We start from the raw sequence: 23543 nt of genomic DNA, 5'->3' as shown, positions 1-23543 counted from the left end.
GCAAGGCGATGCTCTCGATTTACCGGTCAATCTACGTTCCTACTCTCACCTACGGTCATGAGCTGTGGGTCATGACCGAAAGGACAAGATCCCGGATACAGGCGGCCGAAATGAGCTTTCTCCGCAGGGTGGCTGGGCGATCCCTTAGTGATAGGGTGAGAAGCTCGGTCACTCGGGAGGAGCTCAGAGTAGATCCGCTGCTCCTCCACATCGAGAGGGGCCAGCTGAGGTGGCTCGGGCATCTTTTCCGGATGCCCCCTGGACGCCTTCCCGGGAAGGTGTTCCGGGCATGTCCCACCGGGAGGAGACCCCGGGGAAGACCTAGGACACGCTGGAGGGACTTTGTCTCCCGGCTGGCCTGGGAACGCCTCGGTGTCCCCCCAGAAGAACTGGAGGAAGTGTCTAGGGAGAGGGAAGTCTGGGCATCCCTGCTTAGACTGCTGCCCCCGCGACCCGGCCCCGGATAAGCGGAAGAAAATGGATGGATGCAATAATAAAATGATGTATCAAAGGTGATATTTATAATCTGTCACTCATGTGAAATGATCATTGTGAAGAGAATTGAAATGAGTAAAATTATTATTAGTTTACTCATAGCACTGTTCGTATATATGAACGTGTAACATTACATGTTTAAACGTAACATAATTAATGTTATAGGTCACCAAACTGTAGGAATCATCCACACACCTGAAACTTGTTTTGTTCTTTCTTGAATCAATCAGTGTGTAAATGTGTGCAAATCAAACCCAGTCCTCCACCAAATAAGTACATTTTCCTGAAACCGCCCACATTTTCCAGCTCTGGGCACTGCTTTGCCCAACACACGATGAACAGACAGACGAACATAAATATCACTCTATCAACCTCTGCCAAATGATTCATCACTCCTCCTAAAGCCTTTCTCAGGCCCGGCAAGCGCACACAGACTTGTCATACTCCTCCTGCATCGCCTGCAGTCCTGTTAGCGTTCTGAATTTCACTGGAAATGATCAACAGTTATAAATAAAGAAATAAGCTAAACACTTTCTAGTCCAGTCGGGAGAGGGAAATTATGCGTTTGGCCTGTCAAATTCCACCGTCCACCGAACGCAACAAGCCGTGCAAACGTATTATACATCTGCTTGAGGCCAGAACATTTCTTCGTTGACTCAAACTCAACTCAAAGATGAATGAACACAATGCAAACCGGCATTTGAGTAAATTACAAATGTTAGAAATCTTTGTAATAGATTTGCTCTCAGGAACAGATCGTAAAGCAGTGAGTTAATATAAAAGACCAACAGACATGACTTGAGTTCTTTCCATTAGCGGCTGTCACAATCCGTGTGTTATAACAGCTGATAAAACAGTGCGAAAGTTCCTCGCTCTCAGTCTGATTGGTGCTAAAGATATAACACGTCCTTCAGACAGCCAGCTATTGGCAGAGACGCGTCCGGTCGGGTTGCCATATTGTCAAAGGCGAGTCACCAGTGAAGCGTTTGAGCTCGTGTTCGACACAACGCCTCCGGCTGTGGACTCAACAGATGGGTTTTATCTTCAGGACGAGTCAAGATTTTATCGCTTTCATTCATTCTAGCTTAATTAATTTTCCCCAACTGTTTTTCAAATCAGCATGAATAAATGTGCACGTTTTGCATCTAATGTGTTGTTATTTAATCGTCCAGGCCCAGCAAACACAGAATGCTCTGATGACGTCGCCAGTTCGTCTTCTTCATTTGATCACCGCTACATTACTTTGTGACCATGTTCTGACGACTTCTCGGCAACGTTCCATTTCTTAGAATTTTGGCTAACATTCCAGGAACATCATGGCAATGTCCTCAAATGAATTAATCAAATGTAGAACGTAGTAGCGAATTAGTTTAACCTCCTGGTCCTCAGACTAACTGCTGGTCATTTGATTATGAATTTGGTCATTTCTATTTATTATATAGAAACACTTGTGAGCACCCGGTTGGAGAGCAGCCATTTTCAAACATACATGAAGAGGAAACACTGAAATAATTAAAATAATACTGTTAGGTATGCGTTCGGGGACAGGTTATTGAGAAAAACTGCTGTTTAATATTGACAATATTGATTGCTATTTATACGCAATTCATTAGAGTGGGCTGGATTTTCGGTTGATTTGGCGAATTACGGATCCTGATGTTTGTAAGTGTGACTTGAAGAAGCTTTTGATTGTTTTATCTAAAAAACAGATATCCCGCTACACTTGTGGTAATACAAGAATATAATGTTAAGCTTAAAGATAATGTTTATTAATCTCTGTCAATAAACATCTGCTTTTTATTGTGTTGAAGTCTTTGGTTGTTTATGTCATTAACTTCAGTATCTAAATAACACATTTAGCCTTCTTTAATTTAACACAAACTGTTGAACATTCACTGTTACACATTTTAGGAAACACAAAATGTTTTGATAATTGTGTGTGTGTGTGTGTGTGTGTAATAACACTGCGTGATTGTGTGAACATTATTTAACGCATGAATGCATTCATAATGCATGAAGAATAACTTTCATTATGTAGGCCTATGCAGCATAGGAAACATAGGCATGAAATCCTCTTTATTATTGAATTGTCTGTTGTATTTCTCTTTTCTTATCTGCACATATTGGTGAGCAATCTATTAAAGCCAATAATGTCTGCTCTGCTTCACTATCTGCATCATCTGCATCTGCCCTCGAGATTCTCTGTGAAACTATTTAAAAACAGAGATTTATCATGATACGAGTACTAGTCTTAACTGCTTTGATATCTATTGTTTGAATGAATATGTAATGATGGTGAGAGAGAGAGAGAGAGAGAGAGAGAGAGAGTGTTGGCAACATTGACAAAGTGCCAATGTCACCCTGGTTTGTAAGTAAGCATTCAGGCAATGCCGACTCAACACTTTATCACGTTCATAAAGAACAGCTCTGCATTACAAATGACTGACTTATTAGTCCACATCAGATCGGCCGGCAGTCATTTATATTCTGGAGTTTACTGAACGTCGCAGTTCGTGAATGTGTTGTTTATCAATGCGTAATGAAAGAGAAGTGCAAACAGATTATGTGCTGATTATACAACGCACTTTAATAGGTGGGATTTGATTTTAAATCTTACACCGGGGTTTAATATCACGGCTGTAGAAGACGCTACAGTACTGAAAAAAAACACGATAGACTGCAGTTCAGTAAACTAAATAGAAGAAATATTGAAGTTTTTATTGAAGTCGACAATATTCAAACTCTTTATCAGGTGACCAGAAATGTGATTTTAGAACGTTTTTGGTTACTGCAGGCTACCTCATAATGAAAACTCTAAAAATGAGATAAGATAGAAACGTCTCCTTTTACACTACATACACTATATGTAGATGGTTTCCAAGCATTACTGCGCATGCGCATAGTCTAACTATAAAACACTTCTATGAAATGTCCTTTGAAGTCCTGCTTACAAATGTCTCCTGGTCAATCTGCTTGTTTTATTATCCAGCTCGGTTCCAATAAAGGCAAAACTAACGCTTCTGTTATTAGTGTTAATTAATGTAACCGGTCTGACGCCATTCAGTCTGGTGTGATTTCCCTCGCCATAGTAGGAAAAATTTGCGACCTCTAACAAAGATTGACGTTTGCACATGGACTAGCAGAGTGCTGTTCCACCTCGATGGAACCGCATGTTTTTAACTGATGAAGTGAACTTAACAACGCCGTTGTTACTGTTAATTGCTCAAAGCCAAAGTTATGAATACACGTGCAATGAAAGGAGGACCAACCAATCACAACAGCCTGAGAAGCGGAAGCTCGCTGATACGGTGTGGGTGGGACATCTTCACACACACACACACACACACACACACACACACTCTAATCTCGGAACCAATCACAACAGACCTGGTCAGCTTTACCGATCAGAGCGTTTCGGAAGGCGGGAGTTTATATAGACTGATAGAAATACAGTCTTTTTGTGAGAAGAGGGACAGCGGTGAACAATAGACTTAAAATTTAAGAAATATAAGGTGTTTTTTTAAAGTAGAAACATGAACATCCATTGTCAAACAACCAAAAAACATCATCAAAGCCTCAAAAACAGATTTAATTTTCATCTAGCAAATCAATTTTTTTTGTTATTTAATTTTTTATCATTTTGAGCTGAACAGTCTGACATGTTCTTCACAGCTTTTCCTGAGTAGGATTATTATTGTTGTTTATAATTTTATTTTCTACTATTATTAAATTTACTTATTTCAATTATTATTATTATTTACGCAGAATATAGAAAACACACAAAGTCAAGATCTCACTATAACAACAGCACGGTTTAACTGTGAGGCCGGTTTGGAGACATTACACAATGAAACACAACACAACTGCTAACACAAAAGTTTCATATTTAAAATAAAAATGAATCTGAATCTGATGGCCCTTGATGATGCAGGCGGCCCCTCTGTGACACTGAAATAAGAGCGTGCTGATGTAAATTTCACTATTTCACCATTAAATAAATAGTAAACGGTCACCACTCTTTCTGTTAAACTCATTTTGCTCTTCATGTGTTCATTCAGGTGCAGATGGAGGGCGGTCACCCGTGCCCTCTGCTCTTTACATCACAATTATTATACGGCTGCAGTCAGCTGCACTATAAAACATTACAGCGCGTCACCACATGCAGCACTCCAGCTCTTCAGCTTGTAAACTGGTGTTATGAAATAATGAATGTTGAGTTTACAAGCAAATAAACAACTGACAGCCTGTCATGTCACTGTCATTAAAGTTGTCTCGCCAACAGGGGTCACTGTCGAGTCGACTACAAAGTTTCTACAGCCTCAATGATACACCACCTCTCTTTTGTTAAGGTATAACGTCCAATAATAGATTGTGTTATATAAAATGCACTGTGAGTCTCAGAAATGCACTTGGACTTCAAATAAACGTCTTCTTTAAATCAACTTGGGTGAAGTGGATGTGCAGAATAACCTTGCGTCACCCAGATGAGATCACGCACACCAGTAAAACAAGCAAAAGCATACAGTGCTGAAATTTGTTCTCACCTGGAGAGAGTCACATTACTGTATATTGTGTTTGATGAAAACAGATGAACACAGACGGCTGCAGGTGCCCGAAGGCTCATTCACAAACCACTCTCTCATCCAACAAAACAATCTTTTCCCTCTTTATGACATTGTTTTATGCCATGTTAATATCTCTATTCAAATCCACGAGGGTTGAATATTAGGACATTTAATAATATAACAAGTGCAATAACAGATGAGTCATGCCATCATGCAGCACATACTGTGTGTCCCCATCATATACAGTATGTCTTACCTTACGGGGTGATATTAATAATAATAATACGACGAAGAAGAAAAAAGAAGAAGAAAACATATCACGCAACCAACTGCTCCTAATAACTGTTTTATATTTAATGCATCTTTCTTAATCTTATTCTTTCTTATTATACAGTATATAAAATATATTCTTCATGAACCTATAAAGTACCACAAACAAAAGTTATTTTTACTAAATTTAGATTAATGCTGCACAATATAATTAAATTGTTGAAATATCGGAAAATATTAATAAAATAAAATATATACCAAATTAAAAAAAAACGTATATATAAATATATATTATCTTAATGAACCTAATACATAAGGTGCCACAAACAAAAGTTGTTTTTACAAAATTTAGATTAGTGCTGCACAATATAATTCAATTATTGAAATATCGGAAATGTGCACATCACAATGCTTTGCAATAACTGAATGACTCCAGAACTTCAAATGGTTATGAATTTTCTCCTTTAAGGATATTTTAATATAGTTTAAATTGATTTCACAAACTTTAAAGCAGTACCATGCCACAGTATGAATTGCATTATTGATCACAAAAGTTACCACACAACATTTCCTTTAGAATTGTTCAGGCCTAATTTCCATCTGCACTTTTTCCCTCTTTACATCAACACTTCCAACACCATAAAAACGTTTAAACAAACATCAGCTCAATTCAAGTCGATCACCGTTTACTGCACCAACAATCTATTAAGTGATTTGTTGTCTCAACAACCATGTTGTATTATGTTAAGAAGGTTCAATTAATATTTTTAGCTTAACTTTAAATCATTTGTTTTCCAAAAAAATATATATGTGAGTTGTGCAAACTGCAGTGAAATTAAATAAATAAACCTAACACACATTTCCAGTGCAATGAACTTAACATTATCAGTACAAATGTTGTGAGGGACACCCATCAGTCCTTGCGCCTGAAAAGTTTGATTATTCATGCTTTTCTAAAATAATATTAAGCACCCTTGGGGCATTTATAAGTTAATAAGATGTATAATGGAATTTAAGATGTTTTATTGATCTTTTTCTGTGAAATTACCATTCTGTTGAATTCCTTAAATACCATGATGCAAAATGGTGCACATATATTTTAAGTAAAGTCAGTACATTATTTTTTATTTTACATTTACATTTTATTTTACATTTACATTACATTACATTTTACTTTTTATAGTGAGTTAACAAGCCCTGAAGTGACAGACGGCTTCTATCAACCCTGACACGCATTAAAGCCAAACAACAGTCTACAAAGGGGTTAAATCCATTTACCAGGTCCACTTGCTCATTGTTCGCCCACAGAAATCAGCGGTCTGCATTTCTAACCCCTATGACAGTTCATTTATATCCAGCGTTCTCAGTCACACATTGATGTAGTGTTTCCTAAAGGCACGGCCGCATTTTCACTATCAGCTCGCTGCAGAAGACCAACACTCTCATTACTGTAAATCCTGGACCTGGACTTCACCCGAGAACACACAGCCGCAAACATCCCAACAGAGATGTGAAAGAGACTTATAAGCACCTGAAGCAAGAAAACAAACCTGTGTTTGGTCTATGAGCTACGGCGTGAAATGTAGCCATGTTGAGTTTCTTTCAGATCAAACGGATTGTTTAGAACTGTGGATTGACATTACTGTCAAATGTTTGTTGTTTTATTTTTCAATCATTTGGAGCTATGGATAAGTTTCAGGTCCGTCAAATATTTCAGACAGCCTTAGTGAACTGTCCAATGACACAAGAGCTGCGCAATGTTGCCAATAGCAACCGTATAATCCAACAATCTGTCTATCAAGAATCTGTTGACAAACGCAAAACAGAATTATAATGAATAATCTTCTGGAGATTTAAAATTTTACTTTGTAATCTGACCAATAAGAGAGCAGTGTTTCAAATCCGGAGAGCAGAATGAAATAGTCAAATATATCTAAATGAAATATACAGTATATACTTTATATATATATATATATCTACAGTATATAATAAAATATAATACTCAGAGTGGAATAGCGGTTCTGTTCATAAACTTGCTCTGATGATTTATTCCTGAGATACTTTCACTTTCTGGAAGGCAGGAATCTCTCTAATACAATTTCCTAAGACAATTTTCCATCGTTGTGAAATTTGAGTTTGAATAAATAAATGTTGAGTGAAGAAAGCACAATATGATGAGCTGTGAAGTGAATATGAAGGCCTCTAGCTGCTCTTTCCTCATGTGAGAGTTTAACTCGACTTAATCACATTTCTTGTGAAAACGAGCAAGAGAAAATGTTTAGATATTCAAAGCCGTTTCCCTTTCTGTCTATAACCACGGAGGGCCTTTAAAGGACTCTTCACTCAACGACGTGACTCTTCAAAACTCATTCTGAGACCCGTTGTGAGCAGACCTGTCAGCAGTCATTTGTGCGTTCGGAGTCATTCAGTGGGTCGGGACAAGGCTGGGTCGTGTCCGTCCTGACTGATGGAGGGATGTTCTTCATCTGGACCAGGAGAAGGATGCTGAAAGCCTTTCAAAGGAAACATTGTGCTGTCTGGGGTCAGCGGGGGTCTCTCAGGCTCTCTTCTCTGATTGACATGTCAATATTTATTAGTGTATAGCCCTGATGCCAATGCACATCTCTGACCAGACTGGACTGAAAGGCATGCTGGGAAGAATCTGCGTGAGCTGTCAGGCAACAGTGCATCTGTCCTTAAAGTCAAAAGCATTGTGTAGTTTACCAGCAGCAGCAAAAATGTGAAATTCTGTCATATTTACTCAAATGTCATTTATACAAGTGCAAGCATTCATTTCATGAATTAAATCTATGTCAAAAAACGTCAAATATGGTTTTACAGTTAAGACTAGACTATAAAGAGGCGAGCATGGATTTGTTGGTTGTTTCAATTTTTTATACATTTTTACATTTACATTAAGTCATTTAGCAGACGCTTTTATCCAAACTTACAAATGAGGTAAACGATAATAATCAATAATAAATCATTATTTAATTAATTTTAAAATAATTTCATAAATAAAAACTTTTTCTTTATTTTTTATTTTATTCAGGTTATAAAAATAGAATAAGATTAACAAAATACAGTATAATAAAACCAAATATATGATGCACTGTCCTTTATTAGAAGAACAGGACAACATGACATTATGTTTTTATTTCATACAGATTTAAATATTTAGTAATATTACGAAAGGTTAATGTACATAACAAACATTCACTTTGTTCATATTTAATTTATATAAAGTGCTAATGCTACAATGACTTTAAAATGAAATATACAGTTACTGTTAAAATGCTTTGTTACCCTTTCGGTTATTTACCAAAAGAGAAATACATGTTCTTCTCCGCACAAACAACAACTGCTTGCCTGATTTTTGTGTTATATATTGTAACCAGGGCTAAAGACTAATTTCCACAAACTGTTTTCATGGACGTATATGGCCAAAGCTGAGTAAATATCATTAATGTGATGCAGAAGAGTTGATGAATATTATTAGTGAGCGAGCATCTGTGTGCATGCATCACATCCCTTCAAATCTACATATCAAAACACTCATTACGGCAAATACATCCAGAAATAAACATGCAGTGGCGGAAGCTTTACAGAAGATTTTATAATGTGTGAACTTAACCTCATAAGAATTCTATTCCTTCAGTGCTTTTCACAACGCTGCACTCAACACATAGAGCTAGAATAAATGGTGTTATTGCATTTTTTTCAACACAAAAAAACAGAAATTGTTCAGTTAAGAATTATTTTTATATTAGTTAGGAATACTGCAAACTAACTGTCTGTGAGACTGTAATCAGTTTAGAAAGATGATAAAAAATCAAACAAATTGGACAGGTTTCAAAAATACCTTTTTATTTGAAGACTTAAATTTAGATCTGAGTATTTTAATCGTGCTTTCCCGCAATTAACTGAGCAAAATCATCACGATAATAATGTTTTAAAAGCAATCACAAAACTCCAGATTAGGTTGGAAAATCTTCGCGAAGCTTGTCTCTTTTTAACTGAAGCTTTATTTTGCAAAACCCACAGACAAACATGAAGGGTGACCAATGATTTATAAACAAGCGAACAAGACATTAAAAACGGAGCAAGGCTTCATTCTGCTGGCCTGTAACAGACCAGTTAAATATAAATAAACACCACAGGATTAAACAGCCATGAAAGCACACGGGTCGGGTGTAAATGAATGCCGTTTTCTGAAACCAAGCAAGGCTTTTTGAGAGCAAAGTTCCTCTGACCGCAGATCTAGAAAAGTTCCCTCATTCACTCTCTCAACAGGGATTTAAAAACAAACAAACAAAGAAACTGAACTCACCTGAAGGTCATCAGAAAGACTTGTCCGAGATTAACCTGTTGACTTTTGTTGTTGTATCCGTGCAGCATCTCGCTCAAGAGCGTGACATTGAAGCGTGTGTCATGTCTCGGGCACTTGGGTCCTTCACAGTGATCCGCCAACAGAAGACACGAACGCCCGTCAGCTGCCAACTTATATTCCTGCACACACCTGACACACACACACACACACACACAATGACAATCTCTATCTGGAGATATTTCCTTCAGTCAGTGATAGTAAATGACTGTTAAATGATCATTATAAACTTCTGCTGAATGGATGAATCTACCTTCACATCCTCACAAAAAAAATCATATAAAACCACAAATATCTACCTGTTGAGTCTGATGTCACATGATTGTGCTGAAACTATCATTTTAGATCCATAAGCTAGAAGGTTATTGTAGTTTAGTAAAACTATAAATTATAAATGATCTAAATATTATAAATAAAAAATGCCAGAATTTGCATGTTGCCTTATAGGTATAAACTGAAATATGTTTTGGTTGCAGCACTACAATTATTAACTATTAATAAATAAATTACAACATAAAAATTAAGTATTAAATAATAATGTGCACTGAAATGAACAACATCTAAAAAGCAAAAATAAAAGCTAATTCAAAATATTAATATAAATATTGTTTTGCCAAACCTGTAAATCAAAGTGTTTCATGATTGTTAATTTACCTTATTACTTTTCTCTTTTTCTCATTCAGCAAGGAATCCATAGCGTGAAAGTAATTGTAATTATATAGAAAAATATTGTAATTAAATGTCATTATTTATTGCACAAAGGTGTGTTTGTGTGTTCACCACAGTGTTGGATATGCCCAATAAAATCTAGATAATCGTGCATTTTTATATTCATAATTGCTCAACATCTTTATAATGATTAAATCTGAGAAATAAAAGCTAAGAAAGAAGGACGTAACCAGTGATGGAAAAGACAAGATTTAATGGTGGGTCCTTAAAATAGTCGGTGACATGTTTTATTCCATAAACTCAGAAAACCCCACTTTAGGTCATTTGCATATTATTTGGAGGCGTTCACACTCAATCCCCCCTGAAAAATCAGCCTCTGGATTTACCGCCCCAATCTCCTCCCATTTCAGCCCCGCGAGTTCAGTTATCTGAACTATGATCTCATATGAGTGTCTCTGTGCCAAAAAGGCATTTAAAACTAATGTGATTTATAAAGTGTTTAGGGTCCTAAAGGACTTGTGTGCTCTTTGTGTAATGTTGTGTGTGTGTTAGTCTCACCCGCAGAACATCAGCACGTTGCTGGAGGTGGGGTCATCCGGCAGAGGAACCAGTTGCTGAAGACACAACTGCTCACAGCCTCCGTTAAATCCATCCGTACAGTCGGTACCCAGCGAGTAGTCATAGCAACCCGAACCATCCTTCATAGGCCGCAACCCTTCTGGACACTGGAGATGATTGAGAGACGGACAAAGAGATCAATGATGCTGGTTACCAGGTAACTAGAGACAGACAATGTGCAAGAAGTTTGACACGGTGTGTGTGCTCCCGGCGGGGAGTTATTATGTCATGAACAAAAGTGATTCTGGGCGAGGAAAGAACATTAATGAAGGTTTCCAGGGCCAAACAATTCACCAAATCAAGAGCAGCTTCCATAATTCACCCATTACACACAAAAGCCAACAGAGAGAGTTTTTATTCTGTTTAGAAATGTGCTTGCCCACTCAAGTCACAAACAATGCTTTTTCTCCTCTTGTTCTCATTATCATGCCGGAAAAAATCATTCTATCTGAACTTATTTTTTGCACCAAAAATAATAAAGCTATGTTCATTCTTGAGATTTGGGGCTGAAATATAAGCAGGATTTTACTTGAAAGTTTTTCTGAGATGATGACGCAGACGAGTGTTTCTCGTTGTTGTGATATATAAGGACAAGGATTTACTTCACAAACGTCTTAAAGCTTTTGAAGTAGCACACCGGCGTGTTTGTAATTTACACAAATATCACGAAACTCATTCTTGGACAACGCCTTATTGTATATTTGCTTGAAAAAAACACCAATACACCAAACATTTCATCATCAAAACTAAAATAAAAAAGGATTTGTTCATCGCGTTAGATAAATCAGCACACAGGGTCAGGGCCGCAAGAGAGCGTGAACTTTAAAAACAAAGGCTTTAGATTAAAAAACTCCACATGAATTCAAGGAACTGTGAGCGACAACAACATCAAACAAGAAATAAAAGAGAAACGCTTCAAAGCGCATCTGGAAAAGATGCAAAAACCGAACACAGTGGAGAAGGTTTATTTCCATACTGTACAAATCTACTCATCACTGTACAATATATTAGTCAAAAGTGAAATGACAATCAACAATAAAAACGTACTTCATTATAACACAAGCACAAAGCTTTTTTCAACTAAAACGAATAATACATTTAGTCAGATATAAACACATGACTCTTCTACTATTATACAAATGTTTCAAACTTCAATGATTTACACATTATTTTACAGACAAATTCATGTCGTTGTTTAGTTCACAAACATTCTGAGTTTTTATGTTAAATGTTTTAAGAGAGCATCATGTTATTCCTGCGCTAAAACAAATAAAAACGTAATTTATAAAAACAAACTGTGTCTTCCTTCAGTGATGAATTCATCTTCTGCATCCACAAAACTCTACAGTAACATATTTCAAAAAGAATCCTTGATGTGAATAAAAAGGGTAAAAGCATTACATATATCTTTAAATTTGAGTTTATTTCATGAAGCACATCTTATCTTTGTTGATTAATAAAGAAAAAGAATAACATATTGATAACAACATTTTATACTACATTTTTTATTCATCAAATGCAGATGAAAATACTTCATAAAATAAATAAATAAAGTGCAAAAACAAACAATGACAATACAAATAACACGATATCAATTCGACTTTGAAAAGATAACATGAAAAATACATTATGCTTTCTTACAATATCAAAATCACAAATAAAATAATCTTCTGTCTGCACCTGACTGATCATTTCTGATTTCAATATCTTTTCTACATTATCAAAAAAAAATGCATGTTTATTTAAGCTTAGATAAACTAAACTTGGCTCTGTACTAGTGGTGGGCCGTTAACGGCGTTAACGCAGTGAGACTCTTATCGCGCGATAAAAAAAATGTCGCCGTTAATCTATTCTCAAAGTTGGGTTGGGAGCTGGGTCTATACTACGCAAGCTATGATGACTTTCACCTTGATATTTTAGCGCGGATGTATACCAGCTTAACTGCACTGTACGGGGCGAGAACGAGATTTTTCAACTCGCGTGATTCGCGTCATTCGCGGAAGCAGAAGCCGCCTCATCATCTCATAACCAGGGCTTCATTCGCGCGATTCGCGCCGCAAGTAGGTCTATTGGCTCTTTGAATTAACATATAAATCACTCGCGCTAGTTCGGATAAGCGGTAGAAAATGGATGGATGGATCACTCGCGCTTGACAAACCATTCGCGTTTGGTCTGAACACAACATAACGTTACTGTGAAATTACCGCATCAAACGTGACGTGCTAACATGGATGCAGCTATGAAGCCGCCGGGTTTGCTTCAGGTAATATTAATTTTTAAGAAGCTTCCCAATAGAAACATCGACAAGACTAAGGTTGTTTGCACCTTGTGCAATGCGGAATTGGTTTAAAAAAACACTTTCAACAGGTAGTGGTCTAGCTTTAGTTGAAACCAGTAACTTTGTATTGAGATCTAATGTATTATGGCTCCTGTATGACATATCGCTTGTTGCTCCCTCACTCTTTGTAAGTCGCTTTGGATAAAAGCGTCTGCTAAATGACTAAATGTAAATGTACTGTAGGAGCTCGTCCAGTCTCAAGTACCACCTAAACGGAAATCATCCCTTAGCTAATGCGGAAGTAAACACAAGTTCATCTTATTGAACATAATTTAATTTTCATCACCAATTATCATAGTAGAACAGCTTTCTCAAGCAGTTTGGGATGCATTTTGGAAACAGGAGATTTGCCACTGGTCTAATGCGCCACCTGGCTTGAGAAACCCGTTCTGAAAGACTTACTTTTAGTCATTATTTGGGTAGCACACATATTCTGAATGCCTTCGGCAGAATTCAAATGAGCCATTTTAATCTAGATTAATCTAGATTAATCTTGGAATTAATCTAGATTAATCTAGATTAAAAAAATTAATCTATGCCCACCACTACTCTGTACACTGTAGTAGGCTTTGTGAGACATGATTTTATGCTCTTATGCTTTTTGTTGTCCTATTGTTTGACCAAATTGCTTCCCAACTTGTAAGTCGCTTTGGATAAAAGCGTGTGCTAAATGACTAAATGTAAATGTAAAATACATTTTGAAAAGGTAGATATGATTTCACACTATATTAATATCGATATAAATATTATACTTATTATAATATATATTTCTATATGTTTCTATATAGCTTAAAGGAACTGGGAGAGTAAACAATCCATAAATCAAGTCTTGAATGGAGACGTATAATGTTAAAGTAAGATTTAAACAAAAGACCAAAAAATGACAAAAAAAGACCATGAAAATATATAAATAAATCATCACCTTGACGTACAAAATAATTACAAGAATAATAACTGTACATAACTCATAAACTTTAACAACATTCGTCACAACAGAAGGATTTAAAATACAGAGCTACTGGTTTATATTTATATAGACTTGTGTGAAACACATACACAAACACACACACACACACACACACACACACACACACAGGAACAAGGTTTAGTGTTGGGATCAGATCTCAAGGAGGTGTGAAGGAGGCGGGCAGCTCATTTACTCACAGAGACAAACACAAAGTGCCACTATATTAGAGCGTTAGTCCAATCGATGAGTCGACCGCCACGCTGCGTCGATACGAGGATTAACAAAACAAATAAAAAACGTCTCAACAATTACAGTCTGTTCTTAAAGGGCAACCGTAAAACCCTCGACGGGCGGCCTGCAAAAGACCAGCATCCGTGATCGCCATGACAACAGATGGTGGAGACGGGAGGGGAGGGGAGCTCAATCTGCCTCTGCGTTTCCTCTCATCAGTCAATCTGATCACCTCCAGGTTTTTAATCAGACACGCTGCTATTAAAAGCTTAAACGAATGTGTGTCCTTTAATATAACGCTTTAGAACTGAACGTATGGCTCAGCGACTCACAGATGGCTTCTTGAAAATCATTTATCAATGACAAAATGTTATTCCATTTATTCTGCAGTTTGCTCAACAAAGTGAAATAAAGTACAGCACATACCGTAGCAAATAAAGCTGAAATATATTTACATCTAAATTATTTTGTATTATTTTTTCTTCTTTATCGATATCATCAACCGCTGGTTTGGTTTGCAGCCGACCCAAATAATACAGGTTCAATCCACACGCACATCTCGAAACATTAAACGCATTAATGAGAAATCATTAGGAGGAAAATGTTTGATTTTGTCGCTTCAGATGGAGGAGGTTATCTGTCATGAATTCATGAAACTATTAAGGCGGCAGAAATTGTATAGTATCTGTTGATCGAGAACGCTACTGTGAGTTTGGACTTCTTTTCATTGGTTAATTGCTTTGCTCCTGACGTTCAGCTCTCAATTTGACCTTATCTGATAATGTCAAAACACAAATTGTGGGCGGAAATCTCGGACTATTTTATCCTCGTGATATTAAAACAGCCAGTGGAATCTAGAACATCTCACCATTGAATATCTTTGCCAAAACATTTGTTTTGTTAAGAGGATTGTGAAGGACCAGCCAAACGAAAATATTCTCGAGTCACTGAGTGAGAAAGAAACCAGAAAGATGTTTTTTCCTCAGTGGAAGAGCACACAAACGTCCCTACAGAAACAATATTAATATTAATATTAATATTATTTCATTTACTGAAGAACACCAAAATCTTTTTTTGACATACAGATTAGCACTTATAGAAATGATGGTTACTATGGTTAAGATAATGGTGAATTTCTTATTGCTATATTTAGTGTGCACAATGTGCATTAAATTTGTAAATGCACTTTTACTTTTTTTTTTACCAAACTATTATAGTTGTACTTTACTGTCTGTGTTAGGGTGATGAATCTCTGGGTTTACTGTAATATATAGTAGTGCCTTCATGTTGTCTAGACCTCAGAAATGATGATGTTGAGCAATGATACACTCATCCATTTCTTTCTCTCAAGATGATATAATAATTATAATATGAAGGATAATTTGTTCTGTAGTTTGTCATTGCCCTGTAGTATGTTTGGTGAAACACACTTTACACTGGACATCAAGTGGTAACCCACAATAATAACAACATTAAAACACTCACATTTGCCCAATTATTAAAATTGCGAGACAACTTACCAAAATGTTTAATGTAATAAATAATTCTGTCATCATTTATTAATATTCCCACTTGTGTGGTTGTAACTCTGTATGCGAGTCATTCTTCAGTGGAACAAAACAGAAGATTTTTTGAGAAATTTTGTGTTCATACAATGAGTGTCAATGGAGTTCAGTGTTGTTTGATGATCAAGATTCTTCGAAATATCTTCTTTTGTGTTTTGAAGACAAAGACATTTAAAGGGACAGTTCAGCCCCAAAAAATGAAAATTCTGTCATGAATGACTCTAGTTGTTCCAAATCTGTATACATTTCTTTGTTTGCTAGAACACAGAGGAAGATATTTGGACCAATGCTTGTAACCAAGCTGTTCTGGGACCCCATTGACTCTAAAAGTTGGACAAATACAATGGTAGTCAGAAGTGCCCCAGAACTGTTTGCTGTCCTTCATTCTTCGAAATATCTTCTTTTGTGTTCAACACAACAAAAACAATTATAGTAATTGTTCCTACTATGGGAGTCAATGGGGTCCCAGAACAGTTTGGTTAGTTTGGGTAGAACAAAGGCGGTTGGAACAACTCGAAGGGGAGTAAATGATGACCAAATTTTTATTTTTAGTAGAAGTATCAGGTCAGCCATACTGAAAATACATAAATACAGTCTTACTGTAAATAATTCAAAAGAATATAAAGAAATTAAAAATATAAAGAAATCAACTGGATCAGGTAGAAATATCATCTGACCAAACTTCACTTTTTTAGCATTGGATGATTTCTGTGTTTTTCCTCTCAGCGGTGTTGAAGACATTGAAGGTTATTCAGACCTTTATCAACGTTAAAACCAAACAAACATCTTAAAATAAAAGTGCATCCTTCATTCAAGTAAAGCTCGATGGCCGTCACTTCAACCTTCAGTCTGCGTCCTTCAGTTTAACCACTCCACGTCTCGCTCTCGTCTCCTTGTTTTCTCCTCTCTTTCAGATCAGATCTATTCTCTGGGCTTCTCAGTCCACTCATAATTCAGTTCTCTATCCTTCAACCGGGCGCTTCACCTCACCTCATCTCTCTCTCTCTCTCTCTTCAGACGTTTGGAGAGATCTTCTCTCAGTATGTTAATGTCACAGGAGGGAGCCATCGGCACAGAGTAATGGTCCGGACACACCTGGCCTGAACTCCAGAGAGAGAATTCAAATGACGGACACGCAAGCTGTCTCATTTGCAACACAGATAGAAGCGCACAAGAGGAGACCGAACGCCTTTAAAAATAAACACAGCCGACAGACGCGAGAGAAAGGCGCTGGTTTCTGAATAAAAGTGCTTTACAGAAAATCAAAAACTGCCTTATTAACATCGAAAATACAACATAACACAGCCTCAGGGTCCGATAAAAAGAAAAAAGGAGAATATCTCACATCAGGCAGCATCTGCTAAGATTTTTCAAGATGTAAACAACACTGGTCCAAAAACATGTATAATTAAGGTTTAAAGATGTTCGACTCATTTAGTTCAACATGATCTGTTTGTTGTATTTTGTTCTAAATAGCATTTTGTAGTGGTTTCCAAAATGACTACATAAAGTTAAAATACAAACAATATTTTTATTATAATAAATAGAATTAAAAAAAAAAATGGAATGCTGAATGTATTCATGTATAATAATATTAATCCTGTCTTGTATTTTTACTTTATTGCTTGTTTTGTTTTATTTTACCTATCTATTTATTTATTATTTTATTTAATTTTATCGCATTTAATTTAATTCAATTTTGTTTATTTTATTATAATAAACAAAAGGGTATATACGGTTAAGCACTTTTCTGTTGTCAGAATTACAATTACAATTCAATTACAATAACAAAAAACACAACTTATTTTATAAACACACACAGATGTATTTTGATGTTTTTTGTCTCATCTTGTCTTGGAGAAATCTCTCCTTCCATTCTGTTGAGGACTCATGGCTCTTAAATTTGTAAACAAGCTGCAGTTGCTCTGAGTTCAGTGAGGTGAGAAAATTGAACATGACGAGATGAAGACGACGTGTTCCTCCTCCACAGGCCGAACAAAGGCTTCATCTGCGCTTTGAAGTCCTTTAGAAAGTTGAGAAGGCTGTTTTTCATCCGTGCCGTCGATGAGGAAAAAAGGCGATAAATGAATCAGGAGCAGAAATTGTGGGCGGTTGGCGTTTTAATAAGATCACCCACCGGCACAGGCTCCTGCCTCTCAGCTCAACACCAAACACACTCGGACAATCTTATTAGCTCGTCTCCATGTATATTTCAATCACTGAAAACTTCACCTCCAAAAGAAGAAATGCATTTCACCGTTTCAATGAGGCTGTCGGCTCAGTTTGTGTTGTTGAGAAATGAAGAAAGAAGCCGCTGGCTTCACAGAAAGAGTAATGAAGTTTCTCAAGACATCAATTTTCAGTTTCTTTATTGAGTCGACCTTCAGCTCTCGTCTTTGTTTGGATCTGGGACATTAATGATGAGGAACAATTATTTTAATCTATGATCCGTTTGGCTTCAGAACACAGGAGCATTGAGCTATCATGCACATTGCATTTCTTTGTTAACCTGGTTAGTTTTTTCCCCTGGATTTAAATATTAAATCATTTAAATGGGATAATGTTAGTACATGTAAAGAAAATACATCATGCTTTGCTGGTGTTTCCTTTTTTTAATTGTGGCGTTTAAAATGCGTGCATTTCATTATACATCAACAAACATTTGACAAAGTAATTTTCTAAAACTGAATAACTTCTGACTCTTTCATCACAACAGAATTAAACCCAGTACAGTCACATTACACACTCTCAGCGCTCCATGACTTCAACTGCACAACACATTCAATTCAAAGTTTTTCCATCATATCCCGGCCAAGCTCTGGAGTACATTTCAATGTTTTCTACTGAAATGAAAATAACACGACTTTATCTAGTTTGGTGTAATGAATTGGTAAGGTTCACTTATTTTGAAGACCACATTACGTGCGCTTCATTGCACATGTTTATGACAGATTTATTTTAAAGGAATAAATGAACTCCACATCGATGAGCGCCTTGTATTCAACTGCTTGGGGCTTATGGTGAATAATAGCACTAAACATGACATTTACTTTAAACTTTTCACTTCTTCACTGTAAAAGTGTCATTCTAGGTGTGTGACATTTCACATCATCCTGTGATCATACTGTGAACCCAGTTCGAATTTTTTCATGACTGACGAAAATATCTGAGGCAGTGTGTAATTGCGATTTACACAATGTGTATTTATTTTTTAATGTGCAAAGGACTATACTCTCAAAAAACAAATATTGATCTTGGAAACAAACATTTGTAGCGATTAAAAATTAAGTAAAATAAAATTTCTCAAATTAATAATTAATAAAAAAATGAACAAGCTTCGTATGTGTTATGTGTGTTTATGTGCTAAAAACACAGATGGGAGGTGAATTTAACACGGATCCTGAAGATATTAATTTGTCAAAGAAGGAGCAAAGAAAGTTCAAGATCTGTCATATTTTTCTGTACTTTTATCTCTTGAAACCTACAAAAGATATTTTTTATAATAACAAAAAGATTCATATGAATCTCCAGCATGTATAGTGTTAACAGAACTTCAGTCCCCTCTGGCGTGTGTAAGTACATCACTGTCTGTCCTCGAGACGCTGAAGGTGTCCAATTTTCATCCAGTTGTGGTCTGAAGTGGATTGAGTTGTGAATCTCTTGACCCGGGCCGAGGTCACGAGTCTTCAGCGCGGCCGACATCAGGAGCGTTAAAAGCTTTGCCTTCCTCACTCTCAGTAATAGAGGTGAAGGGAACGCTTAAAGGGATTACGCGGCGACGGCTGAAAACGCCTGAGAAGTGCAGCGCTGATTGTTTTAGGACACGCTCTGTTTTCATAAGATTCATTCAATAGCTGGCAGGATCACACGCGTGATGTCAGCGCTTTCATGAACGCTCATCATTCACCCGTGGAGGTCTTATCAAGATACAAATGTGCTCTTTCTTTGATACTTAATTATTTTGCTTGCAAACTATTTCATACACAATCTCAAAACATTGAAAGTTACCCCACATGTTTCCCATTTTGAAAACTTTAAGTATACGCTCACTTTTTGGTGTTTTTTTATTCTATTTATGTTCTTTATTTTTTATTAAGATTTATATTGATTAAAAATAATTATTAAATAATTATTCATTATTATTAATAATTATCAAAATGATTAAAATGTATCTATTTTAGATTTCTTCTTTGTTTATTTTTTGTCATGATTCCGCTATCATGTCATGTTTATTCTTGTTCCTGCAGCGGAGTCAAGGCTAAGCCTAGAGTTTTGTGTGAGAAGTACATGGCATGGCTTAGATATTGGCTGTCATGCGCCTTCTCGTGTCTCGCCACACCTGCCTATTGTTAATAATCCTTTGTTCGTCTCCCTATTTAATGCCCTTGTATTCTCTGTCCTGGGCTTGTGTGTCATATAAACTTTGATGTCCGTTTGCTCGTCTGAACTGCTGATTTGGCCCTACGCTGTGTCCCAGCGTTTCTGCTCCAGCACTCTGTTTTTGTTTCAGTTTGTTACCGTCTGTGAGTTTTTTGTTCCTGTTTGGCTGTCTCTGTTATCTCAGTTATTTTACCCCATTGTGGGTTTTTGTTTTAGTGTTTTATTAAAGTCTTTTGTTACCCCGTACCGCTGCCAGCATTTGGGTTCTTCCTTCCTGTCTCCTGACAATTTTTATTATTTATATCTGATCGTATTTGGTCATCCTTCAACCCCCTGCCTGTTGTTTATGATCTTTTTTCTATGTTATGTACTTTCTAATCTAATATTCAATAAAACAAATGTTGTTACAAAACACATGGAGGCGTAGCATTAATTTAGATTGTAGAGGTAAATTAGTCTGCATTTGGGTATACGTGTTGAGAAATTTGTGAGTTGATCTTTAATAATCTTGACTTTTGATTTGATCTGAAACTCTAATGACACGTTTGTGAGGTTTCTGACACTTGTTTTCCTCAGGAAGAAGATCTGAGACTGAAACAAGAGTTGACATTTGCTCTTGGTGTAATCTCATGAAGGAGAACTCTTTTATTATCTGTGCTTCGTCAAACCGAACGCTCTTGAGGGTGAATAAATGATGACAGAATCTTTCTTTTAAGACAAACGTCTCTTTTCAAAGCACTGCGGCTGATCAGATTGTTCAATCGGCGTCAGGTTTTTATTTCTAATCCGAGTTGGTTTGAGCGATGAAAGACCCGCGTGTGATTTATTAATCCATCAGAACAGAGCCGTGAGCTCATCCGTTTCACCCCACAAAACCTATTAAGTGCATTTCCGTCTCATCTGCTTCCCTTTTAATCTGCGTGTGTAACACAGACAAACATGTCGGCCCGTAATGAGAGGATCTGCGCTGATGTTAAAATGTTCTTACTCACCATGCAGCCGCTGGACTCCATCCGTCTGTCAGAGACGCATTTGAAGTTTTTACGACATCCACCGTTGTCTTTGGAGCAGTCTCTCACCGGTCCGAATGACGCCAGCAGATCGTCCACCGTCTCGAAGTACGTTGACATGATGGCCTCCTCCCTACAGATGGACAGACAGACAGACAGACAGGCAACACCTGTTACTCAACCGCAGGAGATCCGAACATCTTGTTTGGTGGCATTTTGGAGCTTTGCAGTTTGACACTTCAGCTTTGTGAATCTAAGAACCTCATGAAATTCATTTGCCTTTGGATGGCTATGTGAGCAATGCGGTCACCAGAAGAGATTCAGGTGGACGTGAAAGAAGTTTTGTCCTTGAATGACATTCAGACACAAATAGTGAATAACAAGACTGAATGTTCTTTTGATTCAGAACACATTATCACACAGTGATTCATCTAAACACGGCAGGCGCTCCAGCAAACATCCAACAAATCCAACATACGGACTGAGATATCTCTTATTCAATTTCTTATTAACCGTATTTTCTATCTAGAAAACAGAAAGGAAAGATGTGACGGACGTTACAAATAAACATATCATGCAGAATTTATATTTAGACGATTTCTTAAAGAATTGAGGACATTTACGTTACTTAAACAGAACGTTTATTTTTTAGACCCCATTGACAGATTTTTGTTGGGGCTTGTTATAAACATAAACTTACTTATTTCTTATATTTTCATTTATAAAACTAGAATAAACCTCTTTGGTCACTTTCAATGTCCAGATAATGCATCTTCCTTAAAGATTTTTTAAACATTTGTGCTAGAAAACAAGACCAAAGTGTTTAATATGAAATTCCTGTTTTGCAGTACGCAAACATTTGTTTGTTGTTCCACATTTAAAGACGGCATGAAATCAAAATTGAAGAACCATATTTTTTCAAGGAATATTGTAGTGTTTTTTATAAGTGACTCATCTGTGCACTTCATGTGTTTTTTTTATTCTTGTGCCCTTATAATCTTTAATAAAATGAATTGAGATTTATTGTTTCACTCAGATATACGGCACCATACGGAAACGAATGCGATCTTTACTTCCGTTTCATGCCGACTTTAACACCAGTCTCAATACAACTACATCATTTCTCTTCCATGTTTATAATAGTTTTTGTCCTGGCTGCTTAGAAACACTTTGTTTGTCCAACTGACAGCTCCGCCAACACAGAGATCTCATTCGCTATAAGTTCTGCAGCTCATGAATATTAATTACCAAACATGATTCATGCAAAGAGAGACTAATAAAAGTTTAGAGATCCTGAATAAAAACCATAAAAAGTGCAGCATCCAATGTGACATCAACTGTATGTCTGTATGTGAAATACACTCTTCTGATTGGCTGTTTTGTTATTGATTGTGTTTTTCTTGTGATTGGAATCTCATCATCTGGAGTCTGGTTAGGACACATTGTCTAGATTATCAGTCATTTATGCTATGAAAAACAAGTGGAAGTACGCATTTTAAAATCATGTCAAAAAAAAGTACAGTTAAGAAAACGTAAAACCATCCAGGCAGTTGTTATCACAGAATAAATCCTGTCAGGGACCCCTGGTATTTTGTTACAGATATAAACTTTCGTGGGAAGACGAAAGACATCCAAAACAGGCAAAGATGCTATAAGCTTTGTCAAATTTTAATAATTAATTATGTTATAAATAACACATACTTATGTTTGGTTATTATTATTATTATTAAGTTGTTTATTTGTAAGTATTAAACTGCACTGTTCAATATGATTCACAATACGCTAGAGATTCTAAACATGGGAGCCACAAGGGTGCCCCAGCTGACTTCCAGGGGCACCTAAAGATGACCAATATTTTAAAATTGGACAAAATTTTGATAATTAACTAATGTTTTTCCAGGTAATATTAAAGCAACAGTTCACCCAAAAATGTAAATTCGGTCATAATGTATTCACCCTCAGGTTGTTCCAAATCTTTATACATTTCTTATTCTGCTAAACACAAAAGAAGATATTCGGAAGAATGTCAATAACCAAACATATCTCAC

General features: G+C 36.5%; 1 protein-coding gene across 1 annotated transcript in view; it reads right to left on the bottom strand.

The window, feature by feature from the left end:
• LOC130418786 (astrotactin-2-like) overlaps positions 1-23543 on the bottom strand; it is a 238938-nt gene that overhangs the window by 54088 nt on the left and 161307 nt on the right. Inside the window, exons 11-13 of the mRNA XM_056744877.1 lie at positions 21478-21628; positions 10945-11111; positions 9661-9849 (exon numbers count right to left, since the gene is read on the bottom strand). Of these exons, the coding sequence (XP_056600855.1) occupies positions 9661-9849; positions 10945-11111; positions 21478-21628 (507 nt within the window). The remainder of the gene's footprint in view (positions 1-9660; positions 9850-10944; positions 11112-21477; positions 21629-23543) is intronic.

Source organism: Triplophysa dalaica, chromosome 4 (assembly GCF_015846415.1).
Source record: "Triplophysa dalaica isolate WHDGS20190420 chromosome 4, ASM1584641v1, whole genome shotgun sequence".
Lineage (NCBI taxonomy): Eukaryota > Metazoa > Chordata > Actinopteri > Cypriniformes > Nemacheilidae > Triplophysa > Triplophysa dalaica.
The sequence above is the reverse complement of the archived record's forward strand: the minus strand, read 5'-3'. Positions and strand labels throughout refer to the sequence as shown.